Here is a 21775-nt window from a genome sequence, read left to right as displayed (position 1 = left end):
CATTAGGTAAAGGTTTTTATTTCTTATTTAACCATGCTGTATGTATACATACAATATCAATATATACAACTTGAACAAATACAATATATACATAAAATACAATGAAAGTTGGCTTTTGAAATTAATACGACAAACTTATCATATGATTTGTAATTCTGGCCAGTATACAGTATTGTAGTAATGCTATTTAAGTTATTAATGATTTAAATTAGACTACAGTATAAGTTCAAAGGCACTAGGAAGATCTATGTTTTCTTCTAGCATTTTAGATCAAAGAATAACTAAAAAGGAAAACAAATGCATACATTAAGAAACTGGGCAGACACTGGCATACTTAAATGTAAACTCTACCCGTTCTTTAATTCACAGCCCTGTAGGAAAGGGAGGGACTTTCCTTAAGATAAGAGTTAAGGGAAAAAATATTTTTAAAAGACTAGAAAGAAACAAAACAACCGAAACCTATAATCGTAATATTAAAAACATGTTACAGTTGAAGTAGCACCACCCTCTCCCCCAAAGTAACCTTAAATTTCTTGCAGCAAAAAAAAGTCCCCTTTTCCCAGAAAGTAGATGCCACAGCATGTCAAATGGATTCTACTTGTGGGACGAACACATAGATGTAGACCCGCCACCTTGACTACTCTTATACTTCACAAGAATCTAGACAAAAATGGGGAATACTATTATATTTTAATATCCTTATTACTACATGTAATTGCAAGGTTTACTAAAGAACATACCACAAACAACATTCTACCAAGGCTCCTTTTAATAAATATTACTTTTTTAAATTAAAGAGAAAAATAGCCATTCAATAACCTACTTATATGTGACACTCATTTTAAATCTGCTTCCTATATCAAATAATGAGCAAGTTTGTTCATCTATAGCCTTTCAGGAAATTAACACCAAAGTTGCAAAATATTTCATTTATGGACAATGACACAAAGTAACTGTGAGGAAACCACAGAACTACTATGATTAGAGCTAAGTGAAGAGCTCTAAAGTCAGGTTCCCATGTTTTCACATGGATACTCAGGCCTGGCTCCAATATCTAATCTTGGTATTATATAAGATGACTATTTAATGCCCATCTGGTATAATCAGTTCTAATATAAATGCTTTAAAAAAAAACTGCTAAAGTAGCCTGTTTTTAAAATTTCTCAACGTTTTGAGTTTTTATAGATTTCGTTTTGTTACTGCTATGGCGTGGAAAAGAAAAAAAACCTAACGTACTGGCTTAAATTTTCTATAATGTTTTAAAGCTTAATTCTAAAGTTATTCCTTTTCTATTAACTGGATGGTTAAAGGGTAGACACGTGCATTCTTTAAAAAGAAGAAGTAGTCATATTTTTTTCCTACTGGTAAAATTAAGATTTCTCTAGAGTTATTATTAACAGAGTTAAATATGCATCTACAATTGCCAAGATATTCTGCTTACACAAAGCTTTTACAAGACATAAATTCACCTCAAGTCTTCACGGTACCTAAACAATGCCCCACAAAGTTATAAATGTCTAACTATCTTACACGTTACAAAGAAAATGCTGCCAGTTAACTGCAATTCTTATTACCTAGAAAATATTCACCATACACAGGATATTTAGTACATCACCTTTGGAATGTACTTTAAATTTATGGACACATTTTTACCACCACCTCACAAATAACGCTACATTCGCTCACTCCCATTCTATATACATCTTTGTAATTATAAACCAATATTTAACCAAACTTACTAAAATAATGTTAACTTAATAAATACTCATTTATGAAGTCTTAAAACTTGTAGCCAATGCATTTCAGGGCTGATTACATAATTTTAAAACTCATAAAAGATATATATATATATATATAGTGGTTTTGGAGTAGCATAACTTTAAAAAAATAAAAATTTTGTAAGCAGTCAACAAAAGAACAAACAATTCTATGACTTTTTTTTTTTTACTATAAAATAAAAATAATTTTTATTTTAGAGGTATGGTCTAACTGGATTTGTCAATGGAAGAAATTCAGGGAAGAATATTTTCTTTATAAAATAAGAAGAAAGACAAAACAAAGTGTTTTAAAGGCAAAGAATTAAAAGATATTTGTCTTGCTTTGTCTGTATTTTCTAGAAAACGGAGATCTTTCTCAGTTGGGAGAAACAGAGCAATTTTCATCAAAATTTAGAACTCAGACACAGGAAAGCATCAGTTAATCATGTTTCAAAGTGAATTTAAAAAAATAATAGCCACAGAGGCAAATGTTAGTGACCAGTATTTAGCTTCTTAATTTTCTGCAGCTGTGACTCCTTTGTATTCAGGTACAGATTCAATGTTTCAAGAAACATGAAACCAAAACAAACAAAAAATTTGACTTGAAGTCAAAGTGGCAAAAAGAAATCATGAGAGGTCCAGATGAAACATATCTTCAACTTTTGTTTTTTAAACATGTATACTTCTAAAGATTGACTATAGAATTATAAAATTTTCTATAGATCAATAAGATCACCCATCTCATATTTTAAATGCAATGAATGTTAGTATAAAAATTAGAACATATTATAAAAGGCCAGGTGGGTGTTAGGATAGAATCATTTCTTAGATTTGCAGCCCATACATTCATATATAACAGGAAAACATAGGACAATTAGACCTGCAACTTTCTATGTGCAAAACAGGACTTATATTTTTTTTCTATTTTGAATATCCGGTTATCTAAATATACAGTAGTTGAGTAAATCACTAGCAGATTTATGTATACATTTAAACTGCAACTCTCTATAGTATAAGCTGCTCTCTCAACTTCCCTGCACAGTATAAGTTGAAAACTAATATGACAATTTGAACAATTACCAATTGTACAATTTTAATGTTATATTAACTTAATATATATAGACTAAAAGTTATTAGGCAAATTATTAGTTCCAGTCTTACTGCATGATCTACAGCTTCCATTATTTGAAATAACACAAAAGTCTTCAGTGTTTTAATTAAAGGTTTTGTCCAGGCATGAGGATATCACTAATTTTTATTCTGACTTTAAGTCTGTAACATTTACTGAAGTAAAGAGTCAATTACAGTTTCAGGCTTTGCAGAACGCTTTCTGTTTGGAGAAGAGAAAAAGAAAACATGAATGCTTTCCTAAAAGATTGAAATGCAAACACTTTACATAATTGTAGTAGATAATACCAGGCAGCCATAGACTCTAGAAACAGGCCAAGGTTTGACATGCTTGACCATGAGATCAATTAATGTCTGCCTTTTCAGGCTAGGGAAAGGTCACCCAGAGTGAGCACAATAGCAAGGCCCTCCACTTCACCACCCACAGTGATGAAGGAGTGAGTGAACAATAAACTGGACTAGACAATGTGGACAGGCCAAGCGGTCTGCATGCTTGCCAGATTTGAACCCCCTTATTATCTCTTCTGGGGTATGCTAAAGATGCCAGCTTATTCAGTGAAAATCAGAGTCACAAATCATCTGAAGCAACAACTCACAAATGACTGTGTAGGAAATGATGGAAATGTTCCATTAATCTATCATGTTTATTGCAGTTTTGCTTATTAGCACACTGAAACATGTGCTTCTAATGAGGAATATCACATTGAACATTGTCAAGCAATGTAATGTAGTATCAATAAACCACTTATCATGTATATTTGTCTATAATTATGGCCATTTACTGTTTTCATAATACAGCAGGCTAATTCTGGCACACAGAGATGCTGGATTTGGCTCGTCGAATGTTAGCTCACATTTGTTTTTTTTTTTTTTTTTAGATTAAACTGAAAAAGTATATATTTTAAAATAAGCATTCTGAAAACTGTATCCAAATACCTTATGAAATTATTTGCTTGTTTGTTTTAGGTCCACATAGCTTTTAAAAAGTGACTAAAGATGGAGATCTCACGTAAATAATCCTGATTTCTGGCTTCTCCTTTGAAACAAGAAGATCCAGAAACCATGGGCCCTCTTTCCCCAAACTAACTAGAAGCAGGGTAATAGGCCACTCACTCCAGACAGAACACGCTCCATTTTGCCCCAGCCCACACCACTGCCTATTTTTCTCCACTGAGGGCAACTGTCTTACCATTTATCATCATACTTGAACTGTCACTTTTCTTACTAACTGCAGAGTTAAGAGGAAAATACCTCCATTAAAAGTGGAAAAGTCAAAGACATAGAGGAATTGGTGTTTCTTTGAATTGATTTGCTTCATTCATTAATATTACATGCATGGCTTCTGTTGGCATATGAAATGCTTTTAATGTCTGACATCTAAATGTTGAAGAATATAAAAATTTGTACACTTTTAATATGCTACTGATTCCTCCTCCCCAAATTTATAAAACTTAGGTTATGTCTATGAGATTACGTTGCACAAAAATATTAAAACTTAGACTTCACCCTACACGTAACTCAAAAGTCTAGGTACTCAAAGTAGGGAAAAACATAAGCTTATTATTTCCTGTCATTTCAGGAGCCCCGAAGTCTGTTAGTCAGTTTAAATAAGCTGAACAGTACTTAATGTAGGGAAGGGAGAGAAGAAATAAGCTCCAGCCCAGGGCTTTCACATCCTCATTTCTCTGGGCTATGTTACAATACATATAAACTACTCAATAGTCAAAGGACAGGGAAAGACAGAGAAGTTTTATTTAACTGGTGACTGAGGAAATCAAGGTTCTTGGGGCAGTATTCATGACAGAAAAATGAATCAGCTGAATACAATACCTTGGGAGTCTAACGAGGCAAATTAATTAGTATCTCACTAGAATAATTAGTGTAAGGATTAAGGAATTAAAATAGTAATGACTTATTATACATTTGGAAAGAACAAAGTAAATTAACAATAAATTCTACTACTCAGGAGGGCTAAAGAAGTTGGAAGACCTTAATTCTTTAGCCAGATTTTATTTACTCAAATTGTAACTACATAGGATTTCAATATTTAGTTAAATATATCAGACAAAATACTTATCATGTTAACTAAATTTCCTTTAAATGTACTTAATTTGAAAATCTCACTGCCTTTGGCTCATGGGACTCAAGGACAGTTCTTACCTTCTCCCTGTTTTTGGCCTTGCTTTCCCCTTTGAAGTCCGTGGCCTCTCTAATTTCATCAAGGACTGCCGTAGGCTCTCCTCAGTATAGGCAAGATACACATGGGAAAGGTCCACCTCAAAGGGCTATATGTAAAGGAAATAAACACAAGACATTCTTACAGAAGAATTTAAACCAGATTTGGGGGAAGATTTAAAATACTAAATAAACTCTTAGGAAGAAAAGCCAAAAACAAAACCAAATAAATATCTAAAGATATCTTTTTCTAATGCCATTTATCTCAAATGTATTCACTAAGTGTTGGTGAAGAAGCCCTGACACACTATAAATTCCTTAGTAGTAAAGAAAAACTGCTGCTGTTTTCCCTAAAGCTGCTACTTCCTCTTGTTGACCTAAGACTAGGACCAGCTTTGAAAAGGACAGACTTATTCTAGTCTCTAACCAAATCCCCAAGGCCCAGAGAGATGGTGAAAAGAGTCTCCAAAGAGAACTACATGCCACTCTTGTCACAGAAATGCCTGCCATCACGACTGAAGGTGAACAGAACTGTCCTAATAATCACCCCATCCTAGAGCCTCTATTCTCAAAATAGTAGCCTATTTTTCAGCTGAGCTGATTAACAGATATCATGATGATAACACAATTTAGTGACCCATATTCCTACAAAGAACCAACTGTAGTTTTTTTTGTTTTGTTTTTTTAAAAAAGCACTCTTACGTCTTTCTCCTTTTTATCAGGAACTGGAGTCTGCTTTCTCATGTTATTTCCTGTGTAGGCAACACATTTCTCAAAAAAGGAAAAAAGAAGGGGAGGAGAATTATCTTAATTAGCAATTAATACTATGAATGAGGCAAATTACTATGAGATATACTGATGGCACACTCATAAAACATGATTTGAATGCTGGAATAGAAAGGGACCCCAGAGGTCATTCAGTCCTATACACGAACCTACACCATCTCTACTATGTATAACACACAGAATATTCTGTGTGTTATAACATAATTATTAAAACATCTTATCCACTTCAGTGGCTTCTCACTTGATTCATCCTCTGGACCACCTTTCTCCGCATTGTAGCCAGTACAACTCCAGTCTACAGGAAGTATTCCATAGTATTTCATGAAAGGATGAAGGTTAATACTCACTAGTTGCCATTCCCCTATGTCTTCATTCCAATGGACATAGTTTTCAATCATTTCCTTTTAAAAGAGTCAGAGATGATCTACTTTTAATATTTAATAACATTTAAAATACTGAAAAATATTCATGGAACTAAAATCTTAATATAGTAAGTGAAAAAAGTTAAGTCTCAAAACATTATATACTGCATGATGCCCCTTTTATATATTTTAAAATATATACTTTCAAGGAATATATGTAGATTCAATTAAACTGTATAAAAATAAAAAGCAAGGAAATAAAGAACATGGCATTCAGGATGGTGGTTAATTGAGCTTGAAGAGGTCAAGGGATAGAAGAGGCAAGAGGGAAACCACTTGGTTAGAAACAGGTCACTACCATGGTCCTAGCTTTTGTTTTGGGTGACAAGTTCACTACAAAATAACTAACTAAACAAAAGTAGGCCATCCAAGGACCATCAAGGACAGTATATTGTGAGCCAAATAGTAATTCTGTGCAGCTGAGGTCCAAAGGAAAAAAAATACTAAGGCTTATATTCAGACAAATTTCTTAAAGCTGTATATAGATTCAAAATAAATTTTTAAAAATCAATGTTAGAAATTAAATATGATACAAATAGATGGAGAGATATACCATGTTCTTGCACTGGAAGAATCAACATTGGGAAAATGACTATACTACCCAAAGCAATCTACAGATTCAATGCAATCCCTATCAAACTACCACTGGCATTTTTCACAGAACTAGAACAAAAAATTTCACAATTTGTGTGGAAACACAAAAGACCCCGAATAGCCAAAGCAATCTTGAGAAAGAAAAATGGAGCTAGAGGAATCAGGCTCCCTGACTTCAGACTATACTACAAAGCTACAGTAATCAAGACAGTATGCTACTGGCACAAAAACAGAAATATAGATCAATGGAACAGGATAGAAAGCCCAGAGAGAAACCCACGCACATATGGTCACCTTATCTTTGATAAAGGAGGCAAGAATAAACAGTGGAAAAAAGACAGCCTCTTCAATAAGTGGTGATGGGAAAACTGGACAGCTACATGTAAAAAGAATGAAATTAGAACACTCCCTAACACTGTACACACAAAAAAAACTCAAAATGGATTAAAGATCTAAATGTACGGCCAGACACCATCAAACTCTTAAGAGGAAAACATAGGCAGAACACTCTATGACATAAATCACAGCAAGATCCTTTTTGTGACCCACCTCCTAGAGAAATGGAAATAAAAACAAAAATAAACAAACGGGACCTAATGAAACTTAGAAGCTTTTGCACAGCAAAGGAAACCATAAACAAGATGACAAGACAACCCTCAGAATGGGGGAAAATATTTGTAAATGAAGCAACTGACAAAGGATTAATCTCCAAAATTTACAAGCAGCTCATGCAGCTCAATATCAAAAAAACAAACAACCCAATCCAAAAATGGGCAGAAGACCTAAATAGACATTTCTCCAAAGAAGATATACAGATTGCCAACAAACACATGAAAGGATGCTCAACATCATTAATCATTAGAGAAATGCAAATCAAAACTACAATGAAATAGCATCTCACACTGGTCAGAATGCCCATCATCAAAAAAATCTACAAACAATAAATGCTGGAGAGGGTGTGGAGAAAAGGGAAACCTGTTGCACTGTTGGTGGGAATGTAAATTGATACAGCCACTATGGAGAACAGTATGGAGGTTCCTTAAAAAACTAAAAATAGAACTACCATACGACCCAGCAATCCCACTACTGGGCATATACCCTGAGAAAACCATAATTCAAAAAGAGTCATGTAACAAAATGTTCACTGCAGCTCTATTTACAATAGCCAGGACATGGAAGCAACCTAAGTGTCCATCAACAGATGAATAAAGAAGATGTGGCACATATATACAATGGAATATTACTCAGCCATAAAAAGAAATGAAATTGAGTTATTTGTAGTGAGGTGGGTGGACCTAGAGTCTGTCATACAGAGTGAAGTAAGTCAGAAAGAGAAAAACAAATACCATATACTAACACATATATATGGAATCTAAAAAAAAAAAAAGGCCAGAAAAACCTAGGGGCAAGATGGGAATACAGATGCAGACCTACTACAGAATAGACTTGAGGATATGGGGAGGGGGAAGGGTAAGCTGTGACAAAGTGAGAGAGTGGCATGGACATATATACACTACCAAACGTAAAATAGATAGCTAGTGGGAAGCAGCCACGTAGCAGTGGAAGATCAGCTTGGTGCTTTGTGACCACCTAGAGGGGTGGGATAGGGAGGATGGGAGGGAGGAGATGCAAGAGGGAAGAAATATGGGGACATATGTATATGTATAACTGATTCACTTTGTTATAAAGCAGAAACTAACACACCATTGTAAAGCAATTATACTCTAATAAAGATGTTAAAATTCACTAAAATATACTGGAAAGACAGAAATGTGGGGAAAAGAATAATAGAGGCTAAGATTTTTAAATTATACTAGTATTTAGAGTTAGCATACATCTAGAGATGGATGGTAGTGATCACTGCACAACACTGTGAATGTACTTAATGTCAATGAACTGTACTCTTAAAAATAGTTCACTGCAGCACTATTTACAATAGCCAGGACATGGAAGCAACTTAAATGTCCATCAAGAGATGAAATGGTTAAAGAAGATGTGGCACATATATACAGTGGAATATTACTCAGCCATAAAAAGGAACGAAATTGAGTTATTTGTAGTGAGGTCGATGGACCTAGACTCTGTCATACAGAGTGAAGTAAGTCAGAAAGAGAAAAACAAATACCATATGCTAACACACATACATGGAATCTAAAAACATGGTACTGATGAACCTAGAGGCAGGGCAGGAATAAAGATGCAGACGTAAAGAACGGACTTGAGGACACAGTGGGGGAAGGGGAAGCTGGGAAGAAGTGAGAGAGTGGCATGGACATATATACACTACCAAATGTAAAATAGATAGCTAGTGGGAAGCTGCTGCGTAGCACAGGGAGATCAGCTCAATACTCTGTGACCACCTAGAGGGATGGGATAGGGAGGGTAGGAGGGAGATGCAAGAGGGAGGTGATACGGGGCTATATGTGTACTTATAGCTGATACACTTTGTTGTACAGCAGAAACTAACACACCATTGTAAAGCAATTATACTCCAGTAAAGATGTAAAAAAAAAATAGTTAAAATGGTAAATTTTATGTATGTTTTACCATTCCCCTGCCCACACACACACACAGAATTAGCATCCATAAACAAGGAGAAAAGGTTCGCACAGGAGTTTTGTTTATTCTAATTATAGGATAAAGAATGTTGAAAGAATAAACAGGACCTATGCCTTTACATGAATGACATGAATTTGGCCTTCCTCCCAGGACTAAGAAATTCTTATTCAGATACTTAGTTACTCAAACAGAGAATTATGTATTAAGAACTGTTAACAGCTGAAGTGAAATGTGATGGCCATTAGTTCAAGAAAATTTTATCATCAGCAACTGAAATGTAAATATTTACCATTAATTAAATTAGAAATTATATTTCTTTAGTCCTTAACCCCAGCCAAGTGACCTAATACCTAAGACAGAGAAATTCCCACTTACCTGATAATCCTGAGGTATAAAATTATCAATAATAAGCATCTGAAGTCGAAGTTCCCGGCTAAGTTGTCGAATGTTCTCCAAAAGGCCTTCAATTTCCCTCTGATGTTCCTGTTGGAGATCGGCCATCTAACGGAAAATCAATGAAAATACTAAGGACAAACAAGATTTTAAATACAAAACAATTCCATCTGACATAGGGCAGTGGTCTAGGAAACCTTGTAAGAGCTTACCCAGTTCTTTCACAAAAACAATGGACAGAGTAACACTATCTATCATTGTCTATTCCATGTTATTAGTTAAGGTTGGAAATAAACAATTTAGCTTAACAGCTGAAATTAAAAATTGCAAATAAAGGCAAAAATTTTACTTCTTTAAAATTGTAAGCACATATTATGATTCCTTTAGGATTCTTAATCATACTTAATCAAAGAAATTCTTTTCTAAAAAATTCAAACTACAATAATAGGTAACTTCTAAAAGACCAACCTCTGACTTCGCAGCCATCAGCATAGTCCAAACTTTCTTTAATTTCTTGGTCTTTCCTTGAGCTTCTTCTTGCAAACTGGTATACTTTTCTTCAATATCCAAGCGTTCTTGCTATGACATAAAGTGATAAACTTCAGAATAATTTTATTCATTAAATCACAAGTTTAATTATTTAACAAATGACATAAATGTTTAGCAACTATTTCTTTCAAAGCAATCCACAGATATGCTTTAAAATTTTATTAAGGGATTTCCCTGGTGGCACAGTGGTTAAGAATCCACCTGCCAATGCAGGGGACATGGGTTTGATCCCTGGTCTGGGAAGATCCCACATGCTGAGGAGGAACTAAGCCCATGCACCACAACTACTGAGCCTGCGTTCAAGAGCCCACAAGGCACAACTACTGAGTCCACGTGCCACAACTACTGAAGCCCACACGCCTAGAACCCATGCTCCACAACAAGAGAAGCCACCGCAATGTGAAGCCTGTGCACCTGGGACTTCCCTGGTGGCGCAGTGGTTAAGAATCCACCTGCAAATGCAGGGGACATGGGTTTGAGCCCTGATCCGGGAAGATCCCACCTGCCACAGAGCAACTAAGCCCGCATGCCACAACTACTGAGCCTGTGTGCCTAGAGCCCGTGCTCCGCAACAAGAGAAGCCACTGCAATGAGAAGCCTGTGCACTGCAACAAAGAGTATCCCCTGCTCTCCGCAACTAGAGAAAGCCCACCCGCAGCAACAAAGACCCAACACAGCTAAAAATAAATAAATAAATTTATTTTTTTAAATTTTATTAAGATTATAGATATTCAGCTTTTCACTAGAAAAGTTAAATACCTTAGGTGAAGCATCAACCAGAAACAAAAATTTAAATTACCTCCTTTTCCTCAAGTTCTCTGCGAAGTTGCTCTGCTCTTTTCCTCCTTTCTTCCAATTCCATGTTGGATTCTTCAAGAAGTTTCTCTTGTTCCTCAGCTTTTGCCAACAAATCAACACCACCAACAATTACCTTCTTCTCCAGTGCAGATAATTTCTCTAGCAAAGACTGATGCTCTTGTCTGTTAATTAAAATGAGAACACTCTGTATCCATCAATTATCTACTATTCTACTAAATTTCCCCTAATTTAACAAGGATTTGGATGTAAAATTTCAAAATAGGAATATAATTATATAACATCTCTATCAAATACACAATTGTGTAGTATTGCTTTTAATTACTATTCAATTTTCTTGCTTATACATCCTATGAGAAAAACCAGGAAATTTAAATCACAAATCCATCTCAATTCAGTAATACTCACTGGGCCTTAAGAAGATCTTTTTCCCGTTTCTCTAACTCAGCTCTAGCCTTGTTTCTTTCTTCTTCTTCCATGTCAAGCTTTGTTTCAAGTGCTTTTCTCTCCTCATCAATTTTTGCTTGCATTTCAACCATTTTATCTGGGGAAACTTTCTTTTTACCTATTTGAGTCATTTAATTCCAACAGTCACTTCAGAGTGAATGCTTCAGACACATAAATTATCTTCAATATAAAAGATACATTCCTCATGAAAAGAAAATCAAATGTCAACATTTTAAGGAAATCAACTGAATAATATATTTTATTTCTATTTATTATGTCCCTAGAAGATCTTTTTAACTAACTGCTAAATTCAAACTGTTGTCCAACTGTGCAGTGAAAACTAAGAACAGAAGTAAGTGAAAAAGAAGCATAAGAGATTAGCAGGGAAAAAAAAGAGAAAGATAAACAGGAAAACTAAATAAATAAAAAAAGCAAAGATATTTGTATGTCCCCAAATAACACATATCGTCAAAAAAGCAATATGATTATTTAGTTACTTTTTTCTGATAACCAGGTACAAAATCAAGTGGCTTCTCAAAACACCTCCCCACAAAATTTATTAAAATAAATGAATAAATAAAAGCCACAAAGGGACTTCCCTGGTGGCACAGTGGTTAAGAATCCACCTGCCAATGCAGGGGACACGCATTCGAGCTCTGGTCTGGGAAGATCCCACATGCCGTGGAGCAACTAAGCTTGTGTGCCACAACTACTGAGCCTGCGCGCTAGAACCCGCGAGCCACAACTACTGAGTCCGCATGCCACGATTACTGAAGCCCGCGCATCTAGAGCCGGTGCTCTGCAACAAGAGAAGCCACCACAATGAGAAGCCCTCGCACCGCAATGAAGAGTAGCCCCTGCTCTCCGCAACTAGAGAAAGTCCACGTGCAGCAACGAAGACCCAACACAACCAAAAATAGACAGAATTGATTCTTAAAAAAAAAAAAAGCCTGCACACCACAAAGAATAGCCCCCGCTCGCCACAACTAGAGAAAGCCCGCGCACAGCAACGAAGACACAATGCAGCCAAAAATAAATAAATAAATAAATTTATTTTTTTAAAAAAGCCCCATATAGGTATAAAAGGTACAGATAAAAATATCAGGCAGAATTTTTAAGTAGTTTTTAACATATATTTTCAGAGGTTTTCTAAAATTGTGTTTGATAAAATTACTTGAAAGTATTTTACTTCATAGTATACTTTTAAAGGAAGTAACTCTATACTAATTATGTAACAGCTACATATGAATTAAACAGGCATTTTACAGTTGCTGTCACAATATATCATCATACCTTAAATGAACTAAAATAGCTTGTTATGATGTCAAACTCAGGATCCTAAATCTCCCTAAGTCAGATTAAACATTCCTAGTGTCAAATATAAGTAGAAATACTACAAAATAATGCAGCTAAGAAATACAGCTTCAAAATGATTATTTTGATTATAATGTCTAGTAGAGTGTTTTATGTACATATAATAGACGTTCAATAAATTTTATTGAATTTCAAAATCATGAAATTAAAATGAAAAACTAAGATAGAGAAAAGAAAAACTAGCTTATTAAACTGGTTATGAAACTGAATCAAAGATATCATTTCTGGTAATACAATTTCTTTGAAACATACTTTCCTTCAGAAAAACAATCAAATTTTTCGTAGAATTGGTCTGAGTCTCTCCTGAAAGCTTTCTGTCACTCTTAACTTCCTTCCCAGAGGACCACAGAAGAGTGTAAAGAAGAAGAGTTTTTTATAAACCGTTAATGTCTCCACCAAAAGCTAACCCCTCATGCTAACAAGGAAAGACAACTGAAAAATAAAGATGATGGAGATATATATCTGAATAAACTCTTTCAGGAACCATGAGACGATGAATCATTCACAGGCTTTAATTCTTTGGGTTAAAATCATATAAAACCCCCAAAGGTTTAAAATACGTTACCCTTCACTTCTACAGAAATACAAGAAAGTCCAAAGCAAACTAAAGCCACAAAACAAATAAGTTAAATAGAAGAGTAAACAAAAGCACTGATCCAAATTCATGCTTCGGTGTGGTGTGATTCACTGCAATCCCAAAGTCAGGCCATAGACCTGACTCTGTTGGATTCTTTGGCACAATCACCTATACTGAACATTCTGAATTACACTGTTAAGAAATAATTTTAAAAAGTAATCTAACTCCTATTCCCAATGAATTCCTAGAAAGGATTTCCCATCAGTAATACTATTTCTTAGAAATTTGAGGGGGGAAAGTATAAGTTCAGGTATAAAGTAAGTGTATGCACTAAAAAATTATAACTTCCTTTCCACTCCAAAATTGTAAATATTTAAAGAAAAAATGGCAAATATGTTAAGATTAAAAAATGTATGTGTGAAAACCATAGGAGTATAGAGTAAATGGTCTGATTGACACATGTACATTAATTTTTTAGGTTCCTAGGGTTGCAACTGTTTTGTTAGTTAAAAACATACAGTTTCCTATTGCCAACAAACACATGAAAGAATGCTCAACATCATCAAAGAAATGCAAATCAAAACTACAATGAGATATCATCTCACACTGGTCAGAATGCCCATCATCAAAAAATCTAGAAACAATAAATGCTGGAGAGGGCGTGGAGAAAAGGGAACACTCCTGCACTGCTGGTGGGAATGTGAATTGGTACAGCCACTATGGAGAACAGTATGGAGGTTCCTTAAAAAAATAAAAATAGAACTACCACATGACCCAGCAATCCCACTACTGGGCATATACCCTGAGAAAACCATAATTCAAAAAGAGTCATGTACTAAAATGTTCATTGCAGCTCTACTTACAATAGCCAGGAGATGGAAACAACCTAAGTGTCCATCATTGGATGAATGGATAAAGAAGATGTGGCACATATATGCAATGGAATATTACTCAGCCATAAAAAGAAGTGAACTTGAGTTATTTGTAGTAAGGTGGATGGACCTAGAGTCTGTCATACAGAGTGAAGTCAGAAAGAGAAAGACAAATACCGTATGCTAACACATATATATGGAATATAAGAAAAAAAAAAACGTCATGAAGAACCTAGGGGTAAGACAGGAATAAAGACACAGACCTACTAGAGAATGGACTTGAGGATATGGGGAGGGGGAAGGGTAAGCTGTGACAGATTGAGAGAGTGGCATGGACATATATACACTACCAAACGTAAAACAAATAGCTAGTGGGAAGCAGCCGCATAGCACAGGGAGATTAGCTCGATGCTTTGTGATGACCTGGATGGGTGGGACAGGGAGGGTGGGAGGGAGGGAGACGCAAGAGGGAGGAGATACGGGAACATATGTATATGTATAATTGATTCACCTTGTTATAAAGCAGAAACTAACACACCATTGTAAAGCAATTATACTCCAATAAAGATGTAAAAAACAACAACAAAATAAAAACATACAGTTTCCAGACCCATTAAGAAGCAGTAAAATAAAAAAAAATTTTATAGGTAGAAATACAAAAGCACATGCATATTGATGAATTACTACTATGCCTGAATTGCATTAGTTATTCAAAACCATTCAGGTAATATTTTCAAACTGATGTTTTAGCAGCAAAAAACTTATTGTGCTCTCATACCATTTTCATAAAGATGACCATGCATATATATAGCTAGGTTCAGTTTCAAAACTCTGATATTCAAGTAACATATTATTTTAGCCAGAATCAGTCCGATAAATCATATTTCTCCCCAAATAATATTTTAAGCTAAATGTGAATAGGTACCAACTCTCCTCACCAGGCACTTAAAAACATGGTATCATGAAAAGTTACTTTTACACTGGTTTTTTTTAAGATTTTTAAAAAATATTAATGAACCAAACCAACCAACCAACCAAAAAAAAAAACTTTCTTTTTCTAAAAGTGTAAATTTTCAGCACAAAATTTCAGGTAAAAAAATCTAAAAAGAATTTTAATGTCATAGAGTATTTAATTGAGCCAAACCAGAGTGGTAATATTTTAACTTCTCCTCTACCATGTGCTCTAACCAAAACTGTGAAGGTGAACTTTGGCAAGGTAAAGTTAAAGAGAAGAATTTCAGGAAGTGTTAACTGAATTAATTTCATTTTCGTTATACGAGCGCCCATGAGCATACATAACCAGACGTTTGATTCCTCACTTTAAAAAAAAAGTAAAAGGTTAAGTGAAAGGTTAATGGTGAAATTATGGTCATTATTTTCTGGTAAGAAGGCAGGGATGAGTATGATACCATGTTGATGGATTTCCATCAAAACTTAGCATTAGGTATGGTAGACTTAAAGGGACCTGTAACAGAATATCTTTTTTAAAGTAATGAGCTATGAGTTTGCAGAGGGTAAGTCAGATAATAAGGGCCTTGGAGTGCTATTTCTCAAGCAGTAGAACTGTGTGATAAAAATTAAAGATGAAGAAGAGCATGCCAGCACTTCTGAGCCCAGGAGATTTGAGTGGAAGCAGGAAGACCAGAATGGACTCTTGTACAGGGGTTGAGGTATTATCCTTGAGAACTGGCTGGGCTCATGAAGAAGAAGCAACATTCCTGGGAGGCACCTTGTATGAAAAATTGATAGTAAATGGGAAGAGACTGGCAAGAAAAGGGAAGATTCAGAGCAAATGTTGTGAGCTCTGGTGAAGGAAAGGGCAGTGATGCCATGAATGCTGATTGGAGAGTTGGAAAGGGAGCTGCTCTGAGTTAGGGCAGGAGGGACTGCTTTGACACAGTGATGTCAGGTGTGTCATGTCACTCACCTCTATATTCATACAGATTTTACTTTCTATGTATGAATGAAGGGATACTCATTCCCACTCAGAACACTCTTTTTTTAAAAAAAATTTTTTTTTAAAAAAGGAGAAAAATCTTGAATATGAAATCTTTGTATTTCTTTGTATTTAGAAATACAAATTTCAATATTTGTATTTCTAAAATTTGGCTTAATGGGTCTTTAAGAATTTAGAAAAATGATTACACCATGCGGTTTTGTTGTCTATTTTGTTAATTAGTTCTAGAATAGCCAATGTGTTTGTCACTATCAATCTAATTATTTCTGAACTGTTCCCTTAAGAAGATTATTTGGAAACAAAAATGTTCCTAGAGGGCAGACAGCAGAAGCAAGAAGAACTACAATCCTGCAGCCTGTGGAAAAAACCCCACATTCACAGAAAGATAGACAAGATGAAAAAGCAGAAGGCTATGTACCAGATGAAGGAACAAGATAAAGCCCCAGAAAAACAACTAAATGAAGTGGAGATAGGCAACCTTCCAGAAAAAGAACTCAAAATAATGATAGTGAAGATGATCCAGGACTTTGGAAAAAGAATGGAGGCAAAGATCAAGAAGATGCAAGAAATGTTTAACAAAGACCTAGAAGAATTAAAGAACAAACAAACAGAGATGAACAATACAATAACTGAAATGAAAAATATACTAGAAGGAATAAATAGCAGAATAACTGAGGCAGAAGAATGGATAAGTGACCTGGAAGACAGAATGGTGGAATTCACTGCTGCAGAACAGAATAAAGAAAAAGGAATGAAAAGAAATGAAGACAGCCTAAGAGACCTCTGGGACTACATTAAACACAGCAACATTCGCATTATAGGGGTCCTAGAAGGACAAGAGAGAAAGAAAGGACCAGAGAAAATATTTGAAGAGATTATAGTCGAAAACTTCCCTAACATGGGAAAGGAAATAGCCACCCAAATCCCGGAAGCACAGAGAGTCCCATACAGGAGAAACACGCCGAGACACATAGTAATCAAATTGACAAAAATTAAAGACAAAGAAAAATTATTGAAAGCAGCAAGGGAAAAATGACAAATAACAAACAAGGGAACTCCCATAAGATTAACAGCTGATTTCTCAGCAGAAACTCTACAAGCCAGAAGGGAGTGGCATGATATACTTAAAGTGATGAAAGGGAAGAACCTACAACCAAGATTACTCTACCCAGCAAGAATCTCATTCAGATTCAACAGAGAAATCAAAAGCTTTACAGACAAGCAAAAGCTAAGAGAATTCAGCACCACCAAACCAGCTCCACAACAATGCTAAAGGAACTTCTCTAAGTGGGAAACACAACAGAACAAAAGGACCTACAAAAACAAACCCACAACAATTAAGAAAATGGTCATAGGAACATACATATCGATAATTACCTTAAACGTGAATGGATTAAATGCTCCAACCAAAAGACACAGGCTCGCTGAATGGATACAAAAACAAGACCCATATATATGCTGTCTACAAGAGACCCACTTCAGACCTAGGGACACATACAGACCGAAAGTGAGGGGATGGAAAAAGATATTCCATGCAAATGGAAATCAAAAGAAAGCTGGAGTAGCAACACTCATATCAGATAAAATAGACTTTAAAATAAAGAATGTTACAAGAGACAAGGAAGGACACTACATAGTGACCAAGGGATCAATCCAAGAAGAAGATATAACAATTATAAACATATATACTCCCAACATAGGAGCACCTCAATACATAAGACAAGTGCTAACAGCTATAAAAGAGGAAATCGACAGTAACACAATAATAGTGGGGTACTTTAGCACCTCACTTACACCAATGGACAGATCAGCCAAACAGAAAATTACTAAGGAAACACAAGGTTTAAATGACACAACAGACCAGATAGATTTAATTGATATTTATAGGACTTTCCATCCAAAAACAGATTACACTTTCTTCTCAAGTGTACATGGAACATTCTCCAGGACAGATCACATCTTGGGTCACAAATCAAGCCTCTGTAAATTTAGGAAAATTGAAATCATATCAAGCATCTTTTCAGACCACAACGCTATGACATTAGAAATCAATTACAGGGAAAAAAACCATAAAAAGCACAAACACATGGAGGCTAAAACAATACGCTACTATATAACCAAGAGATCACTGAAGAAATCAAAAAGGAAACCAAAAAATACCGAGACAAATGACAACGAAAACACAACGATGCAAAACCTATGGGATGCAGCAAAAGCAGTTCTAAGAGGGAAGTTTATAGCAACACAAGCCTACCTCAAGAGACAAGAAAAATCTCAAACAATCTAACCTTACACCTAAAGGAACTAGAGAAAGAAGAACAAACAAAACCCAAAGTTAGTAGAAGGAAAGAAATCATAAAGATCAATAAAACTAAAAGCTAGTTCTTTGAGAAGATAAACAAAATTGATAAACCATTAGCCAGACTCATCAAGAAAAAGAGAGAGAGGATTCAAATCAATAAAACTAGAAATGAAAATGGAGAAGTTACAATGGACACCGTAGAATTACAAAGCATCCTAAGAGACTACTACAAGCAACTCTATGCCAATAAAATGGACAACCTGGAAGAAACGGACAAATTCTTTGAAAGGTATAACCTTCCAAGGCTGAACCAGGAATAAATAGAAAATATGAACAGACCAATCACAAGTAATGAAATTGAAACTGTGATTAAAAATCTTCCAACAAACAAAAGTCCAGGACCAGAAGTCTTCACAGGTGAATTCTATCAAACATTTAGAGAACAGCTAACACCCATCCTTCTCAAACTCTTCCAAACAATTGCAGAGGAAGGAACACTCCCAAATGCATTCTAGGCCACCATCACCCTGATACCAAAACCAAAGATACTACAAAAAAAGAAAGTTACAGACCAATATCACTCTTGAATATAGGTGCAAAAATCCTCAACAAAATACTAGCAAACAGAATCCTACAACACATTAAAAGGATCATACACCATGGTCAAGTGGGATTTATACCAGGGATGCAAGGATTCTTCAATATATGCAAATCAATCAATGTGATACAACATATTAACAAACTGAAGAATAAAAACCATATGATCATCTCAATAGATGCAGAAAAAGAAAATTCAACACCCATTTATGATAAAAACTCTCCAGAAAGTGGGCATAGAGGGAACCTACCTCAACATAATAAAGGCCATATACGACAAACCCACAGCAAATATCATTCTCAATGGTGAAAACCTGAAAGCTTTTCCTCTAACATCAGGAACAAGACAAGGATGTCCACTCTCACCACTATTATTCAACATAGTTTTGGAAGTCCTAGTCACGGCAATCAGAGAAGAAAAAGAAATAAAAGGAATACAAATTGGAAAAGAAGAAGTAAAACTGTCACTGTTTGCAGATGATATGATACTATACATAGAGAATCCTAAAGATGCCACCAGAAAACTACTAGAGCTAATCAACGAATTTGGTAAAGTTGCAGGATACAAAATTAATGCACAGAGATCTCTTGCATTCCTATATACTAATGATGAAAAATCTGAAAGAGAAATTAAGGAAACACTCCCATTTACCATTGCAACAAAAAGAATAAAATACCTAGGAATAAACCTACCAAGGGAGACAAAAGACCTGTAGGCAGAAAACTATAAGACACTGATGAAAGAAATTAAAGATGATACCAACAGATGGAGAGATATACCATGTTCTTGGATTGGAAGAATCAATATTGTGAAAATGACTATACTACCCAAAGCAATCTACAGATTCAATGCAATCCCTATCAAATTACCAATGGCATTTTTTACTGAACTAGAACAAAACATCTTAAAATTTGTATAGAGACACAAAAGACCCCGAATAGCCAAAGCAATCTTGAGGGAAAAAAATGAACCTGCAGGAATCATACTCCCTGACTTCATACTATACTACAAAGCTACAGTAATCAAGACAATATGGTACTGGCAGAAAAACAGAGATACAGATCAATGGAACAGGATATAAAGCCCAGAGATAAACCCACACACCTATGGTCAACTAATCTATGACAAAGCAGGTAAGGATATACAATGGAAAAAAGACAGTCTCTTCAAATAAGTGGTGCTGGGAAAACTGGACAGCTACATGTAAAAGAATGAAATTAGAACACTCCCTAACACCATACATAAAAATAAACCCAAAATGGGTTAGAAACCTAAATGTAAGACTAGACACTATAAAACTCTTAGAGGAAAACATAGTTAGAACACTCTTTGACATAAATCACAGCAATATCTTTTTTGATCCACCTCTTAGAGTAATGGAAATAAAAACAAAAATAAACAAATGGGACCTACTGAAACTTAAAAGCTTTTGCACAGCAAAGGAAACTACAAACAAGACTAAAAGACAACCCTCAGAATGGGAGAAAATATTTGCAAATGAATCAACGGACAAAGGATTAATCTCCAAAATATATAAACAGCTCATGCAGTTCAATATTAAAAAAACAAACAACCCAATCCAAAAATGGGCAGAAGACCTAAATAGACATTTCTTCAAAGAAGACATACAGATGGCCAAGAAGCACATGAAAAGCTGCTCAACATCACTAATTATTAGAAAAATGCAAGTTAAAGCTACAATGAGGTATCACCTCACACCAGTTAGAATGGGCATCATCAGAAAATCTACAAACAACAAATGCTTGAGAGGGCGTGGAGAAAAGGGAGCCCTCTTGCACTGTTGGTGGGAATGTAAATTGATACAGCCACTATGGAGAACAATATGGAGGTTCATTAAAAAACTAAAAATAGAATTACCATATGACGCAGCAATCCCATTACTGGGCATATACCCAGAGAAAACCATAATTCAAAGAGACACGTGCACCCCAATGTTCACTGCAGCACTGTTTACAATAGCCAGGTCATGGAAGCAACCTAAATGCCCATCGACTGAAGAATGGATAAAGAAGTTGTAGTACATATATACAATGGAATATTACTCAGCCATAAAAAGGAACGAAATTGGGTCATTTGTTGAGATGTGGATGAATCTAGAGACTGTCATACAGAGTGAAGTAAGTCATAAAAAGAAAAACAAATATTGTATATTAACACATATATGTGGAACCTAGAAAAATGGTATAGATGAACTGGTTTGCAGGGCAGAAATTGAGACACAGATGTAGAGAACAAACATATGGACACCAAGCGGGGAAAGTGGCGGGGGGTGGGGGGGTGGGGGTAGGGGATGGGATGAATTGGGAGATTGGGATTGACATGTATACACTAATATGTATAAAATGGATAACTAATAAGAACCTGCTGTATAAAAAAATAAATAAAATAAAATTGAAAAAAAAATGTTCCTAATACCTTCCTCAATAAAAACTGAAATAAATTTTAAAA

At 35.2% G+C, this 21775-nt stretch overlaps 1 protein-coding gene across 3 annotated transcripts in view; it reads right to left on the bottom strand.

The window, feature by feature from the left end:
• KIF3A (kinesin family member 3A) overlaps window positions 1-21775 on the bottom strand; it is an 82439-nt gene continuing 60664 nt past the window's right edge. For 2 of the 3 annotated variants that reach the window (XM_004279902.4, XM_033405886.2), the window contains 8 exons: window positions 11588-11744; window positions 11163-11343; window positions 10283-10393; window positions 9797-9922; window positions 6194-6247; window positions 5763-5831; window positions 5046-5170; window positions 1-3087 (listed from right to left, as the gene is read on the bottom strand). In XM_004279902.4, coding sequence (XP_004279950.1) covers window positions 3039-3087; window positions 5046-5170; window positions 5763-5831; window positions 6194-6247; window positions 9797-9922; window positions 10283-10393; window positions 11163-11343; window positions 11588-11744 — 872 coding nt within the window. In that variant the 3' untranslated portion in view covers window positions 1-3038. The remainder of the gene's footprint in view (window positions 3088-5045; window positions 5171-5762; window positions 5832-6193; window positions 6248-9796; window positions 9923-10282; window positions 10394-11162; window positions 11344-11587; window positions 11745-21775) is intronic. The other variant, XM_049707245.1, reaches the window with a different exon arrangement.

This window comes from Orcinus orca, chromosome 3 (genome assembly GCF_937001465.1).
Source record: "Orcinus orca chromosome 3, mOrcOrc1.1, whole genome shotgun sequence".
Taxonomy (NCBI): domain Eukaryota; kingdom Metazoa; phylum Chordata; class Mammalia; order Artiodactyla; family Delphinidae; genus Orcinus; species Orcinus orca.
This window is presented reverse-complemented; position numbering and strand designations above follow the sequence as displayed.